At 38.1% G+C, this 16,041-nt stretch overlaps 1 protein-coding gene across 1 annotated transcript; it reads right to left on the bottom strand.

Moving 5' to 3' along the window:
• Positions 1-2,522: 2,522 nt before the first annotated feature.
• On the bottom strand, positions 2,523-6,646 carry NDUFA4 (NDUFA4 mitochondrial complex associated). Its single transcript, XM_026105129.2, has 4 exons — positions 6,412-6,646; positions 5,750-5,838; positions 5,359-5,419; positions 2,523-2,743 (listed from the first exon to the last, which is right to left on the bottom strand). The coding sequence occupies exons 1-4, from the start codon at positions 6,451-6,453 to the stop codon at positions 2,687-2,689; spliced, it is 249 nt and encodes an 82-aa protein (XP_025960914.1). The 5' UTR covers positions 6,454-6,646; the 3' UTR covers positions 2,523-2,686.
• Between the last annotated feature and the right edge of the window lie 9,395 nt (positions 6,647-16,041).

Below are 16,041 nucleotides of genomic sequence, written 5' to 3'. Positions count from 1 at the left end.
ATATTGTCAAGGGCAAACAATCCATTTTTTCTTAAGTTATTAGGAGAACCTCGGGCCTATGCTCTGTTCAGCTGTGACTGAAAGCATCAGCCCCGGCTCACCTGGCTAAGAACCAGGTTTCTTTCCTGGATGTCTTTTTGGATGTCTTCAGCTGGCTCCAGGAAAACAATTCAAATGTACTGCTTTTAGAGACAATATTAAAAGTATTTGCATTCATACATTAGTAAAATCCAGACGGACTACAGCTAACAAGGTATTAAAATGTTTCCTATTTTAAATGTGACACTTCTAAAACTGAAGAACAAAATGTGTTGCCACATAATGTTTACTCCCTAACTGCAGATGTAGTCCCTAAGGGAACTTGGAGACTTTGCCCACCACTACAAACAGTATCTTAGTTATAGCACTCCTTGTCTTCTTCAGAAACCATGAAAGGCTCTGAAGCGAGTAAATAAAAACTATCCAGCATTCTGCTAACAGAAATAATGAAAAGGAAGATAATTTCAACCAAATAATACACATAAAACTGACCTGCAAGACTTTCTGTATACAAATTCTCTGCCAGTGTTTGATATCTTGCAGTCAGTTAGCACAGAATAACTTTTCTTTCTCTGTTAAAGATTCTTGTTGCTCAGTCTCTTTGAATCTGTCCTTAATATTTATAGTAATCTCTATGGTCATCTTCACTCTCAATAGACTCCAGTTTAAGAGAACTTGGAATGTATCAAGATACGAACAGCTGCATTCTCTTAGACTAGTCCAGAATTATATCCCTGATCCAGGGCAATACCACATGTTCACAGTAAAGAACAAAATGTCTGCCATTAGTTACACAGATGCAAAGATATCTCTCTCTCGTCCTCTCCTAGCAAAGTCCCACCAAAGTATTGAAGTATGAGAATTTACCCTTTCTGAAAGATGTTAAAATTTAGGAAAAAATAGTTAAATATTTATTCCTACACCCTGTTCTGCTGATTCTGTATGATTTCTTTAAAAAGGTCATCTACAGGAAACCTATTTGGTTCCTGTTTATTAGCAAACTACTTATGAGTTAAAAAATTAAAACGAGAATGATTTTTTGCAACATAAGGGAAGACACACTATTTTAAATAAATATACTGATACTTCACGTTCTTCCACTTGCCAAGATTTGACAACAGTTTTTTGGCTCTTGAGTTTCTTTCCAGCCTGAAAACACATGTCCTAGTTCTTTGTGGGATTAGTAAGAGTAAGCTTTAGTTTTCTGTCATCTTTTATGCACTACCTTACACAATTCCACATTAGACTGTGAAGACTTTTGAGAGATCAATTCCTCTTCCTATTATCAAACATAATCTAACCTGGGGATGTGTGTAAGGTTGCGGGACACCTAGGAGACACTGCAGCGGCTTCAAATTGATCTGTGAATCATTATGAGCAATCAAATTCAGACCAAACTTAAGAAAAACACAGCTTTCTTTTACAAAGCTCTCTAATATTATCAGACAGCTACTACTCTCCCAATACTAATTTAGGGGAAGATGTTGAATACACTTTCTCTTAACAGCGTAGTAGACAAGTAGTGTCAATACAGGTAGTAATAATATACATCTTTTTGGTAGAATTTATAACATGAATGCTTCAAAGACACGTATGCATGAAATGTACTACTCTACTATACATTTATGAGTTCTTGGACAATTCATGAGCCATTTGCTTTTTTACTTCTTCCAACACCATACCACTTTCAGTCATCTAGTTTGGGACAAAAAGGCCCTTCCAAGAAACAAAAAACAACTTCTAGAAATGAGTGAGAGCAGAAAACAGTTATTATAAACAGCCTACCATAATGAGGCAGCAAACCTTTGGGTTATTTGAAATAATAGAGCAAGAACACAACTTCAGAATTAAACAACTATCTGTCTAGATAGCGTACAAAAAACATATATAGTCACTTTAGAAAGTGACATATCTTTCAAGGAAAGGAATGCAGATAAGTATTTAAGAATGGGTTAAACAACTCCACTGTTGTAGTTCATAATAAGAAACCTAAAAAGGATCACAAAGGCATAACTTGTTCTAAGTAGGAACATCAATCAAAAGAAAGGTTAACAGAAGCCCAGCCCCCCATACTTCATATTTCAAAGTACTCAGGAACTTCTGCATCAGTGTGTATGTAGCTTTTTCAATTTCGGGAAGACATGGAAACATCTGCTGCTTCCACGCTGAGCGATGACACTTGTTAGCAATCCACTTAGATTCCAAGTTTCCTTTTCCGCTACCAGAATTTCTTAGATGGCAAGTAGAAAAGCTCAGGTCAAAAAAAAAAAAGTATGTACTCTCAAGCACCTGCAGTTTGGTACACTGCATTAATGCACAATTATTCTTCCAGAGTCAACAGACTGAGTATAAAGCCTGTCAAGACAACTTTGCTGTCTTGTTGAGCAAACATGAATCAGCCTCCACTTACTATTTGCCTGATCATACAACCTGTTAATGTCAGTATATTCTCATTTTGCAAAATAACAGCAAACAGTAGACAGTTCAAGTTTCACACATTTATTAAGCCCCAACAGAACACTTTTAAACACATGATCAAGTGCAGCATGAGGCAAACTTAATTATTTCCTGGATGATTAAGCATGATAATTGTGCGGACGGCTTCCGGAAGACCTTTCTGTGCAGCTCATGGAGAAGAGAATGTTGTTCAGAAGTCAGGACGGTCCTTTTTCAGTTTACTGTAATCTACATTAACCGAGTAGAACTGGGAAAGAGAGGGGGAAAAAATTGACCAGAATAAGAAACTTGACTATACATTTTCTATGGCATTTACTAAAAAAAACATGCATCACTAAAACTCATGTCAGGAAACAAACCACAGTTTGGAGTCTGTGCACCAGACCATAATAAATACTTCAACTCCCCCTGCCTTCCCTCCCTCCCCCCAAAGAATATCCTTTAAAGAGCAGTAACTTTTTATAGTATCTCCATTGTACATATGGTACTAGACCTCCTGAATCTAAATATGAGGCAATTCTGGTGTCCACAACTGGAGAAAACCCACAGAATCCTTTTTGTAACGCCCAGAACTAAAAATCCATACACAGGAGGCTTTTATACTACTGCTAGGGTTATGCTTTTTGCCCCAAATCCACATACTCCTATGTACGGAAAGCAATAATGCACATCTAGCTTGCCAAGTGGGACAAAGCATGGCAAATAGGAACATGTCGTGTCACAAGCAAAACATTTAGAGCAGTGCTGCTAAAGCCAAGCTCGGTTTAGTAGATGAATCTAGAACAGTATCACGGCAGTGTACGACAAGAAAGAAGGAATGTAATAGGTTTTTTTCCACACACTCAGTTGATATCAACACAGTTGAAGTCCAAACAATCTATAATAGTCCAAATAGTCACTCGGGACAGTGAACTTACAGATTAAAAGCATATTTTGACATTCCAGCCTGATTTAATATCACGCTAGCATTTTTACTACAAAAATCCCCCCAAAACAAAACAAAACACAGAACACCACACAGTGACTAAACTGCAACAACTACTACAGTTAAGGTATTAAAATAACTGTTGTAACACTGCAGATGAGCCTTTCACAAAACCAATTTGAGATAAAGTCTGAATAAGCAATTCAACTACTGGGCATCAAAGTACACCCAAACCTAAGAATCAACAGATCTCCAACTTTAACAGCTTGAACACCAAGTAAAAAAGTATGTTTACCACAGTTTAATATAGTTCCACTTTCACAAAGCTGAACTGAGAATGACTTTGAGCCAGCGTCCATTCCACTGATACTAGTATGGCAAGTATAGTCCATGTAGGTCTAAATTATTTCAGCTAAATGTCTACAACTGTGCAATTCAGGCAACACACAGGCATTGCTCAATCTATTCAGAAAACTTTTTATTGCTTTTCTCTTGTTTACAAACAAAGACCAGCAGCTCTTGATTCATAAGAAATACCTACCCATCAGCTTGATGATCTTTAGGCAAGGTCAAACTGGAAAGGTTTTCTAACTACTTCATAAACAAAACAACCCCCCAGCCCACAACTGAAAATGGTGTTAAGACTGCACAAGCATATTCATTTTAATTACAACTTTCTATGCAACTCCTACACAATTATCAGGTCTTAACTCTCTTCTTAGGGATACTGACTTCTTCAGCCTTTCCTGAGAAAAGTCTTCAAAAGAAAAACAGTTTCATCAAAAGTTAGAACTTTTTATATCAGGGCTTTTTACTAAACAGTTGTCCTCAATTTAGAACTTCTGCCTTTCTATTTCCCACAGCACAGACTTGGAAATGGTATACACACCCAAATATGGTAAACCCTGAGGTTGTTTTTGTACGCTAAGACTGAGTAGGAATGCTACATAAGGCACGCAGCCTTTGAAAGAATCTATGCTGCACACTACATTGAATTTGCCTCTTTTAGATATTTAAGGAAGTTAGCAACATTTCAGAGGCAGTAAGGAAAATACAGTATTACATTCTTCTTGAACTTCTGAGGATACTGCGAGGTATTTTATTTTGGGGTTTGTTTGGTTGGTTTTTTACATTACTGGCTTAGGAAGAACAGACATTAGCACTAAATTTCTGCACTGGCTTTGAAAACTTAATGTTTGCTTTTTTAGTAGTTTGAGGATAGTCTTAAACTATTCCTAACTGGAACCTACTAAGCTAACCCCAGAGTGGCCTAAGTACCAATACAAAAATGTAAACTATGTTTACTGTAATGTAAAATAAAATGTAAGCATAAAAAGTGTTTACTATTTTAGTAAAATATGTGATAAAAGCCTTATTTCTGTAAACTACAAGATACAGTTTGCATTTTTGCTTATCAGCTTGATGAAATAACCTGAAACTACTAAAAGAACAGCTCTATCATATCTGGTTGCTCAATTATAGACAATTGATTTTTTGTCAAAGAATCTACTGTAGAACTGAATTTACTGTTTATACCAAACACTGACATTTTTCTGCTTTGCCTCCCATGAGTAAAGTTTAGTACTTAAAAGGCTTCAGTTAAGAACTTAAAGAGGTTTTGTCCTTCTCCTCATTATCTATCTCTCTGAGCATTATGAGCTAATATATTCTCACTCTTACATATGTATCACTCTGTATGAAAGAGATAAAACATATGATTGCTTCTGTAACTGGACTCCATTCACTGCATCAGCAAACTCCAAGAAAGTTTTAAATCTCAGTTCTCTACTCTGGGTTCTAGAAACAAACAAAATTTGAACAGCAAAGGAAGTATGTTACACATTCAGCTACTTTCTAATACACTCAAATCTCTTCAAGCAAGTAGGCTACATCTTTGGTACTACCAGTTTCTTATAACTCTGTATTTTGCATTTTACCTTGTACTGGTCACTGGGAGACAGCTTATTCCAAGGTTCTGGATTATTTTTTTTGTCCCAACTATTGAGAGAAATACAATATATGAGAACATATTAAGAAAATCACCATACTACCTTCATAAGAAATAGAATTTATATGTATATTGAGATTATTAGACCACAAACAGTTATCTGTCCAAATAAATTTCCATAGAGAAAGACACAGCCCTTTGTCAGCAGTCTTCAAATAGCGTATGTTAAACAAATCTCCCAGTCAAGCGAATCTCCAAGCACTCAGTGCCAGCGATGTTGGAACAAGATATTCAGACTTCCAGAAACATAAAAACCAAGAGAAAAGTTTATTTTAACATATCCAGCAAGACAATGGGGCAGTATATTATCTTATACATACCAGACGTCAGGGTTGAACACTGCCAAACGCATGACATACAGGGCTGCGCCAACACCTCCAGATCCAATGATCAAAAATAGAGGAATCAACTAGAACAAGAGATACGTTAAGTAGCATACTACAGTGCCGAACAAAAGTATTATTTTACATAATGTTTCCGATTACACCAACAACAAGCCAAGAAACAGGCTCACGCATTTTGAGCGCTACGCTATGTGTTACACATGTTCCTCTAAAACCTGAACACACGCTCCAAGTGCGCAGGACGCCCCTGCGATTAGAGAGGCTTTAGCTCGCTCAAAAAAGCAGGCATGAAGAACATGCTGCAAGACGCAGGCACTACTGAAAATCCCAGAACCGCACGTTTCTCAGAAGCAAACATCAGTTTCTTCCTTCCCCAAAACAGCCCCAGCCATTCACATGGCGGTCAGGAACTGGGGGTGGGGGGGGCCAGGGGAAGAGAAGCGGCCGGGAACGACACCTCGGGCCTTGCTGCACCGCACGAGAAAGCCCCGCAGCCGCCTCTCGCCGGCAGCAGCGCCGAGCGGCCCAGGCGCAGAGGCGCCGGCAGCCCCGGCCGCCCGGAGAGGCCTGGCACCGACGGGGAAAGGCAGGCAAGACGAGCGGGGGCCGGGCCGCGGGGCGCCACCGGCTGTACTCACGCTGGGGTGCTTCTTGGCGTGGCTGACCATAACGCGAAACATGGCGGCAGCGGGCAAACGCGAAGGTCTCGCCGCGCACCCGTCCTCCCCCTTCGGCGGCCGAGGCCCAATGTCACCCGAGGCCCCCGGCGCGGCAGGTGCCCGCCGCCGCAGCCCGGATGTAGCAGCTCCGGCGTTTGCCTGCTCGCCCTCTGCCGCCGCGGCGCCGAGCAACGCGCGGCCGTAGCGCCCGCCGCCGAAACCGCCGCGCGCGCTCCTCCGCGGCCCTCCGCCGCGCGCGCTCGCCGCGGCCGGCGGCGCCTCCCAGGCCGCAGGCACCCGGCCGGGCACCCCGCGGGGCCCGCGCCGCACCCGCGCGTGCCGAGCAAGCGCCAACGCTTGGCCGTGCCGCCCAGCGCACGCAGCTCTGCCCGCCGCGCATGCGCCGAGGCGGGGGGCGCGCGCCGGGACGGCGGGCAGCGCTGGGCTGCCGTGAGGGCGCGAGCCGCCTCCAACGGCTGGCGCGCGTGGGCTGCGTGCTGCGGTGCCTGCGCCTTCCTCCTGCTCTCGGCGCGGACCTCGCGCGTATCCTCCGAGCCTCTTCTGCACCGCGGGGAGCCAGCGGCCCTTCAGGCGTGCCCGGCTTTACCCCGGGCGGCGCGGTGTGTGTGTGCGTACAGATACACGCCTGCACTTGCCTGCCAGTGGGTGAGCTCTGAGAGGATGCTGCCGGCTCCCCTCAAGGGTTCTTCGTTACCATCTCCAGGGTTAAAAGTTTAGGGGGTAGGTTGAAGGTGCAACAAGATAATTAGGGTTTTATTGTGTGTAAGAAAAAAAATCACCATAATACTGCCAAGCTAATTAGCCAACATGAACTACTCCTCTAAGGACAAGTGCACTGACATTAGGTGCATAGCATTGAGAGAGACCTTTCATTTTAAAAATTAGTTTACATATGATACACATAATTTTTTCCGTGAAGCTCCAGGCCTCTATATGGAGTTAAAAAAGAAGTTATGGTTTTACTTCTCCATATTTTTATATATTTCTATATGTAACTACATGTGTCTATGTAAATGCTCTCTAACAGGCTTCTCTTTCCCCACTTACTCAGTTCTGATCCACTTCTTGCTTTAGACCATGAAAAAATTATCCTTGGCAAATAAGTTTACAGTGAAGTGTTACATATTCTGGCCAAGACTGGGTTTCATTTTTTTTAGTTAGGTAAAAAAATTCTAAATGGTCAATGGAACTATTTATTGTATAACATTAAGTATGTGTCTAAGTGCTGTCCTGTGTTGGTCTCTGTTGCTGTATATTTTGCCCTAATAGAGTGCTGGGAACCCTACTGCCTATCTTTAGATAATATTACCAGGTATTTCGATGTATGATTTCTTTCACAAAAAGTAACCCAAAAGATAAGTTTCTTTGTACCCTATCATTAGGAAATTGATTTTTACATAGATGTTTTTACATACATCAGTATGCTACCAACCTAAGAAAAAAAGAGTTCCTTTCATGGATTCAAAGCAGAATAAGTGGTCTTTACATCACTGCTAATGGTTTGTGTGGATGTATATCAAAGTAAAAAATTTTTATATAGCTGAATGAAATGGCAGAGAAAAAAATATATTTAAACAAACAGCTGTCATTTATTTCACTTACTTGTTGCACAGTTTGGCTTCTGCATCTTTTCAAGAATTGTCCCTGTCACAACAAATTCTAAAAATCATACGATTCCTTGTTTATCATCCCTTAATCCAACCTTTTTCTGTTTGCTAGAGCCAGTTTCATTTGGCTAACGGATCACCATGGACAAGATAAAAATGCTGACAGCCGTATTCAGTAACTTGTACAGATGTATTTGACATGTTATCATTGGATGGCTGCAGATTGCAACTCAACCATCATGCCACCAGAACAATTATAACAGTATTTTGTTTGGAGCAATGCAGTAATATTACTTGTCTGCATTTGCTTCAGATTTGATGAACAGAAAGCAGCATAGTTGGTTGTGCTCCAAGATTTCGTTAGCCACTTCAGAATACATTATGCAATAGAAACAGAATTTTCTAGTCTTTCCAAGCGAAAAGGGATTTTTTTCTGCACAGTTAAAAGTATTGAAAGTAATAATGTCACTGCTATTTCTTTTATAGCAAAGAAATATCTGAGACCCCCAAGGGTGACTGGAAGGATACACTGCTTACCGTCCACTAAAGAAGTTGAACTTTTCACCATGTATTTGCATCACAGAAATTACCTGTTGCCTAAGCAGGTGCAGGATAACAGGGGAATGTGCATTTAGGAGACCAAAGTGTAGATGGATATTTGCTAGCCATCTTGAAACAGCTAAGCAAAACTTGCTTCAGATTAAAACAGTCTGCTTTCTTCTGCACAGCTGATGTAAGGCTGAGTGGCACAGTTTCAGAGGCTTTGAGTAGCTCATATATTTATACACTTCTAAGAGAGGAACATTATTTCTACCAGGGAACATTATTTCTACTAAGCATGTCTTGGTCACCTACTTTTAGGAAATATATAACATTTTTTATATACTTTTCAGGATTTTTTTTGCAATGATACTTGTTTTTTGCTGGTTTTTCATGCTTTTATGAATTTAAATAGAGGCATAGTACCTGATCAATTTGCAAAGTTTGTTAAGCATTTTATGGGCTTTCATAAATTTTAAGCATTGTGTACATCAGCTTTTAGTGTCTGGGCCTGTACAGCTCAGCTTGGCTGGTTCATTGTTCATACACATGGTTTGTTATTCATGTTACTTGGACTTTTTAATATGATGATGAATTTTACAAATGAAAAAAGTAAAATATAAAAACGAAGTAAAACGAATTTTTATTATAATCTTACAAATCATGACTTACTGTCTTTAAAGTACAACCAGTTCAAGCATTGGTAAAAATGTAATCTCTCAATTGCTTGGCTTCGTGAAATTCTGATTATAAAATCAATCCACTACATTGGGACATGCTATCTTTCTTGACAATGGATCCGTGGTTCCTAGAAATACCTAGTTAATTTATAGCAATTCCTAGTTAATCTATAGTAATGCTGTCATTATATTGATCTTCCTTGAAGACTAATGATTTTCTATTACATGCCAAGTATACATCCATTTCCTTACAGAGAGTAAATGCTAAATAAAGATACTGAATTTTACTACCATTTTATCTATCACTTAGCTACTCAATCTGAAAGTAAACACATTTATTTCTTCTTAAAGTTTCATGTCTTTGTGTTCCGCCTGCCAATTAAATTTATGATGCGTTAGTTAGACTAGTCACTTCTTTTACTCTGAGTAAAGTTATTTTTGTGTAGGTCTGTGCTTTTTAAATAAGTGAATCCATAAATCCTTCAGCAGTTCTCTCAAGGTTTTGTGATGAACCAGGCCATTAAGAACTAATGGGCTAGATTTGCAGTAGTGCTCAGCACTGCTGAAAATCAAGTCCTCGGGTTATTCTGTTGCTTTATCACTTATTTTTTCCTCTTTTCTTTTGTTCTGCTGTACAGCCTCACCTCATGCTTTCTGTCTCTCACTTCTTCTTTGATTACTGTATCTTGTTCTTATCCTTAGGCTCATTTGAGCTTTTGGTTTCAGAAGCTTTTCTTCTTTTCCACATGCTCTCTTTTTCTCTTCTGTGGCCTTCCTATTTATACAGCCTTTCTTTCCTAAACTTTCCCTGTTATTGTGAATCATATATCCACAGATTTCTATTCTGTTTAACATCAGTTTAGGTGTACTTAATTTTTTTTATACTAAAAGCAATAAAATTCAGTCACAATTATAAACTTGTCTGATCTCCTGAAGAACAAGAATATGAAGTCATAATAAAATCAGAGGTTATTTGAAGAATTGCACTCTTTAGATTTGACAGAATCAGTCGATTTAAAAAATCAAGAAAAACAGTCACTTTTGAAGTTGTCATATATTTTAATTGGAGGAAAATAGGAAGGAAAGACAGATATGGAGATGTTCCATTGTTCACAGATCAAGAAATTAAATTCATTGTGATTTGTCCTATATTATCAAGGACATTTCTGTATTAATCAGAACAATGTATTGAGGATCTTCTGTAGGACATACCAGTCTTGGTAAAAAGAGCTAAAAAGCAAATGATACTGACATATATGGTGCATAAGCATTGAGCCTATTTCTTTTCTCCATTATGTCTGTCTAAGTATAGGATGATGAAGCTTCTTGTCTCTATACATCCATTAAAAGTACCCAAGAATCTTAGCATTATGATTAGATTATTCTATAAAAAGAATACAACTGAATTCAGTTGGTATGAATTTATTATATAAAGTACATGCCATATAACCTAGAAAAGCACCCAGAGAAGCAAAATGTCTGTTAAATAGGGGTGCTAGAGATTTGAATGAGAAAAAATTAATGGTTGTATGTTGTATTACTGAGCGAAGAATAGTTTTCTAGAGTTTATAATCTGATCAGTAATCAAAGAATATTAATACTAAGTGAGGACAGGAAAGCCTTTTTTTTAGTTCACTTGCATTTATGCATATAACTTACAGTCACTAATTTATAGGACAAATACAAACTTTTGGATTTTTACAGTGCTATTTGTAAACTTAAAGGTATTAGCCCTAATATATGGAACTTTTGTGACACTATTCTTAATTGTAGAGCTAGATAGGCTGCTGTAGCTTTAAATTAATACTAATTACTATAACTAAATTCTCACTTTAAAATCTCATATTTTAAAATGAAAATAGTGATTTTATGCAGGAAAGAATGGTGAATGTGTGCTATTCAACAAAAAGTGAAATTATCAGTAATAAAGTGAAGCAAGGGTTTCTTTAATCTTCCTTTCCTGAAGTTAAGATCTTTTGGCGAAATACGTATTCATTTAAAAGTGTTTAAAAGTAACCTGCTGAATTTTGTCCCTGAGTATAATTTTTTACAAAATCCCAGCTCCTCAGCTGTCAGTAATATTGGTGAAATTGCATTAAAAATCTCGAGGAAAATTCTTTGTTTATCCATACAAAGTATAAAATTCTGTATACAAAGTATAAAAAGAAATGTTCCTGCAGGGCATTTCCTAGTATAAAAATGCTCCTATCCATTCCTTGCATGGAAAACCTATTAAAATATATATTTCACAGGGAGCCAGATGGCTATCTCAGTTGTTCATAATGGAATATTGAGCTGTTTTACCTGTCAGTTAACAGATTCAAATCTGGCTCATTTCAGTATAAATGAAAGGCGGTTTTTTGGTTTTTGTTTTTTTTTCTGCTCAGAGATTTTTGGAGCAGTGGGGGCTGAGACACTGGGAAGCATCTCAGGTAACAGATTGCATAGGAGCGACTAAGTTAAAATACTTGTCACCAGAAAGGGTTCTTCTCAGCCTACTGGGGGGGGGGGGGGGGAAATCCTATCAGTTTAAAGACTTCAATAATTATGGATGGCAGAAAAACAGAAATAGAAATATAAAACAATACTAGTAAGCTTTCAACTGGATGAAAATATTCAGGTTTTAAATATCAGCATTTATCAAATTTATGCTACTTTTTCATGAAGTAATCATTCAATGACTACTAGGAAAAAGATGGAAAGCAAGAAAGAGAATGACTTGGCAAAAGCAGAACCACTAAGAATCAAATACTTATAAGAAACTATGTTGTGGACCCTGCTTACTCTCTCTGTTCTGTCAAGAGAGCAGATAAAACAGCAGGTCTTCAGCAATGATTTATTTATTTTTTTTAATTTTTAAATTATAAAATCTGCCACAAGTTCGGATGCATATACTTCAGAAGCAAAAGCCACAAACTTGCATTCTACTGGAAGGCTTAGACCTGACCAGCAGAGCACAAGAAATCATTGGCATTTCCCCTCTAAGACTATGCTGACTCAGTGCCCTTTTACAGATAATGTCTTTGCTACAATTACATCCAAAGATAGTCTTTCCCTGTGGCTGCCCTTATATTTGATTTGAAAAACTATCTGAACTCCAGAAATAAAGTCTTAATAACAAGCCAAAATCATCACTAGACATGTAAACAATACTATTACCTTGAACTTTGTTTTTAACTAGGTGCTGCTTCAACCCCTTGACAACTTTCACAGACATTAAAACTGCTTCTGGTTCTTACACCTGCAGTCGTCCCATAATTGAGGCTTTTGATCCTTCATCCTAATAGTCTTAACCTAGCTACGGATTGTCAAAGGATGCTTTTTAGTTTCTAGTATGGAGAAAGGAGGAGCATACTTGCATACCTGAGTGATGCTTTCTGGACCGTTCTGTGCTAAGTTTTTTATATTTGCTTGTGAGGAAATAGATGTTCCTTGCAAGTTCTCTACTCTGATGTTCCAAACTGAAGTCAACCTTTGATTATAACCTTCTGTTTGCTTATAGTTTTACCAAACTACCCAAATCCCAGCTGAGGGTTTTTTTTGTTTTTGTTTTTGTTTTTGTTTTGTTGTTGTTTTGTTTTTTTTTTTTTTTGCTGGGGATCTACATTGATTTAGGTCACAGATTTCCAGGGCTGACACAACAGTCAGGTGCAGGCTACCAAGAGAACTCTTATACTTCATTTGCTATCACCTACTTATAAAACCCTGATCAGAGTTTGTCCTCTGAATAAAGCTGTTCTCCTATAACGGAAAGGAGTAGTTTGTTATCGACTGACCTTTCTAGGATGCATTCCTGCTTAGGAGAAACTGATGCGGCTGCCACAGGAGTGACTCAAGCAGTCTGGGGAAAGAATAAGCTGCTTTACAAGCAGCTTCTAAAATGTGAAAACACACAAAAAAGTATAATTGACTATACAACAGCTGTAGGGAATGATATATAAGACCTCACGTTTACTATGTATTCCAAACATTAAAGAGAACAATATAACGTTGACAAAGAAGCATGAAAACAGCATATGTTTACCAAGTATTGTTCTTATTGCTGTGGCATTTATCTGCACAAGCTGTGTCAACAAAGGATTATGCAGTTAGAAAAGTATAAATAGATTTTGTATTCTAATTTATTTTTCTGTATTTTTTCTTTAATGGAGAATGTCAGTCTTTTAATGGAAACACAATTTATAGGAAGAATAAGATTTCCAAATCTAACAGTTTCAATAAGCCAAAACTTGTTCTCATTTAAGACAGTGATAGAACCTTTAGAGGACAGCACTGGACATCATTCTGATCAAGCTGTTTTCCACAAATCTAGGTTGGAGAAAATCTCATTTGTCTTTCACTAACATGAGTCCTATGCTTTCACTTTCTTCATGAAAATGGTAAAGGAGGATTCTTGCTACTTATGAACAGGAAGTCAGATGCTGCCATATTGGAAGTAAGAATGTTATCTGTTTCCAGAGAAAACATTATTTGTCACTGTTTTCTGCTCCAGTTTTCAGAAGAAGGTAAATGTTTGCAGAGTAGAAAGGCTTACTGAGTAGAAATTGCACAAGACTGTTTTGCTGATAGTTTTTTTATCCAGTATGCTTTAGGCATTGCAGCAAAAAGGGAATCTTCAATCCAGCTGCTAATATCAGATGATAGAACTATTATTTATTACTTTAGGAATATTTAAATTGTGTGACAGATCCCCACAGAAGGGTAACACAGAGCCATCTAGAAAGAATGAAGGTAGAATGTGTTTTGCTTGTGTTTCAGTGAATGACATGTACTGTGGGAGCAATTCATTTCACGAAACTTTAGACATGTAAAAGCTAGGTTTTAGTTTAATCAGGGATACCCTCTGAAATCATTAGAAAGACATAGACAGCTCCCAGAGGCAATTTATCCCAACTTAAAGTGGAGCTAGAATAAATCACACTTTCAGGATGTTTTAGCCCAAAATCACTCGAGACACAAGCTCAGGCACAAGGATAGGCCTCAGCTGCATTTCAGAAAAAGTTACTGGAGAAAGCTCAGGCTTTTGTTGCCTCTCAGAGCACAACCTGCAGTGTGTATGAACCTGGCAAGCCCTGATCACCTTGTTCAGAACTTTATAATACCTATCTGTTTCTTGGTATTGTCACATGGTTCATACTGCGCAAGAGCATTAGTCGTGGGCTTCCTCCTACAAGGGCTATGATGTCAGATGCTGCAAGGGCAGATCAGTTTTGTAAGCAGCCTGATTTTGTATGCAGCTGCATTTGTAACTGAGGACAAACTATTGACATCTTGGCAGTATTTAAGAACATTTCTTGGCTTGGCCACCTGAAGTACAATTTAGACATAAGCTAAATCTCTATGGGAAGGCATAACGCCAGGTTGTTATAAAGAAGCACTTAGGATATCTTCGAGCCATCACCTCTCTGCACTTAAAATATCTCCAAATATCACATTCGCTTGAGTCTTCAGTACTCGATGCAGATAATTTCTAAAACAGCAGAATGCTTAGGATGTGAAATCCAGCCCCAGCTTGCCTCCTTTCTGGGATCTGGCCACAGAAGAAATATGCTGTATTCAGTCCACTTAGGAGAAAGGAGATCATCCCTACTTCAGCATGGATGCAGATTAAAGTGCTACATTGTACTATAACTTCACCACCACAAATTTTGAGAAAACTAATGTAGCAATTTTGTGTTATGATATTTCAGTAACACTTATATGAATTTATCTATATTAGTACAAAACTCAGGGTTCTATTTCTAAGCATATAAAGTATCCAATCATCTCTCTTTAATAAAGCACAAAAGCTTTATTGTAAGGAGCATGAAAGTAATTGCTTTGGCAACTCTTTAGTTTTACTCATGCTTTTTGGAAACTTCTGCTCTGTTAAAAATTTACTGTGCTACTTACAACTTATCAGGAGGGTTTATTTATTTCCTTTTCCTTATTCCCATACTATCCTTTCTTTAAATACAGCTTCATTTAAATGTTGGGAATTGTATTACTATATTTATGGAGGAAGGATAACGACATGTTTCGATGTGTGACTGAGTCCATCATCCTTCTTCGTCTGTAAGATTCACATTGTGTGATTGCATGAAATATAAACTCGTGATAAGACTTCTGAGCCAGAATTTCTTATTTCATTTGAACAGCAAACTCCAGACTGAAGTGAAAATGCTCTGAAGGGAAAAACTATGGAATATTTTGGTATTTTTTTCTTGTATATACTAAGACATCAATAATTTTCTTTGAGAATGAGCAGAACATACAAGTTAGCAAACTAAATTAAAATGGACTTTCATAAAGTACTTTCATTTTTTTCTATAAAATGCTGTTTTCATCTTACATTGCATAAGAAACCAGATTAAAGACAACAGAATATTCTGGTTTTTACTTGCTGTTTCATAACCTCCTTGGTCCAAAAAGTTGATTCCAAGAGACTGCCTTTCTTTCACTAAACTTATTTGTCTGACTAACTTGTCTGCCTGTTTACTTTGTGATGTTACTCCATTGATGCTGTCTCTGCCCAGCTGTTTTTCCTCCTTGGGACTCACCCCTTAAGAAACACCTCCTCCAGGCTGCTATCCCTATTTACTGAGACATGATCAAAACGCTAATGCTTGTCTGAAAGATCTGTATAGCAAACACCTGTAGTATTCCTAAAGTGTTCAGGCACCCAATGCTCTTTTTTCCATGAAATGCAAAACAGATATGGATGAACTTAACAATTTTAAAAATTGGTATCTTCAAATATAATTTAAAATGCTGAACCTCTG

The sequence above is a fragment of the Dromaius novaehollandiae genome, chromosome 2 (assembly GCF_036370855.1).
Source record: "Dromaius novaehollandiae isolate bDroNov1 chromosome 2, bDroNov1.hap1, whole genome shotgun sequence".
NCBI lineage: Eukaryota > Metazoa > Chordata > Aves > Casuariiformes > Dromaiidae > Dromaius > Dromaius novaehollandiae.
This window is presented reverse-complemented; position numbering and strand designations above follow the sequence as displayed.

Coding starts and splice junctions, on each gene's coding strand:
- NDUFA4 (XM_026105129.2), bottom strand. CDS start 6,453: ATGTTTCGCGTTATGGTCAGCCACGCCAAGAAGCACCCCAGC. Junction 5,839..6,411: donor ACGCCAAGAAGCACCCCAGC/GTGAGTACAGCC, acceptor CTCTTGTTCTAG/TTGATTCCTCTATTTTTGAT. Junction 2,744..5,358: donor CTCCCAGTGACCAGTACAAG/GTAAAATGCAAA, acceptor TCTCTTTCCCAG/TTCTACTCGGTTAATGTAGA.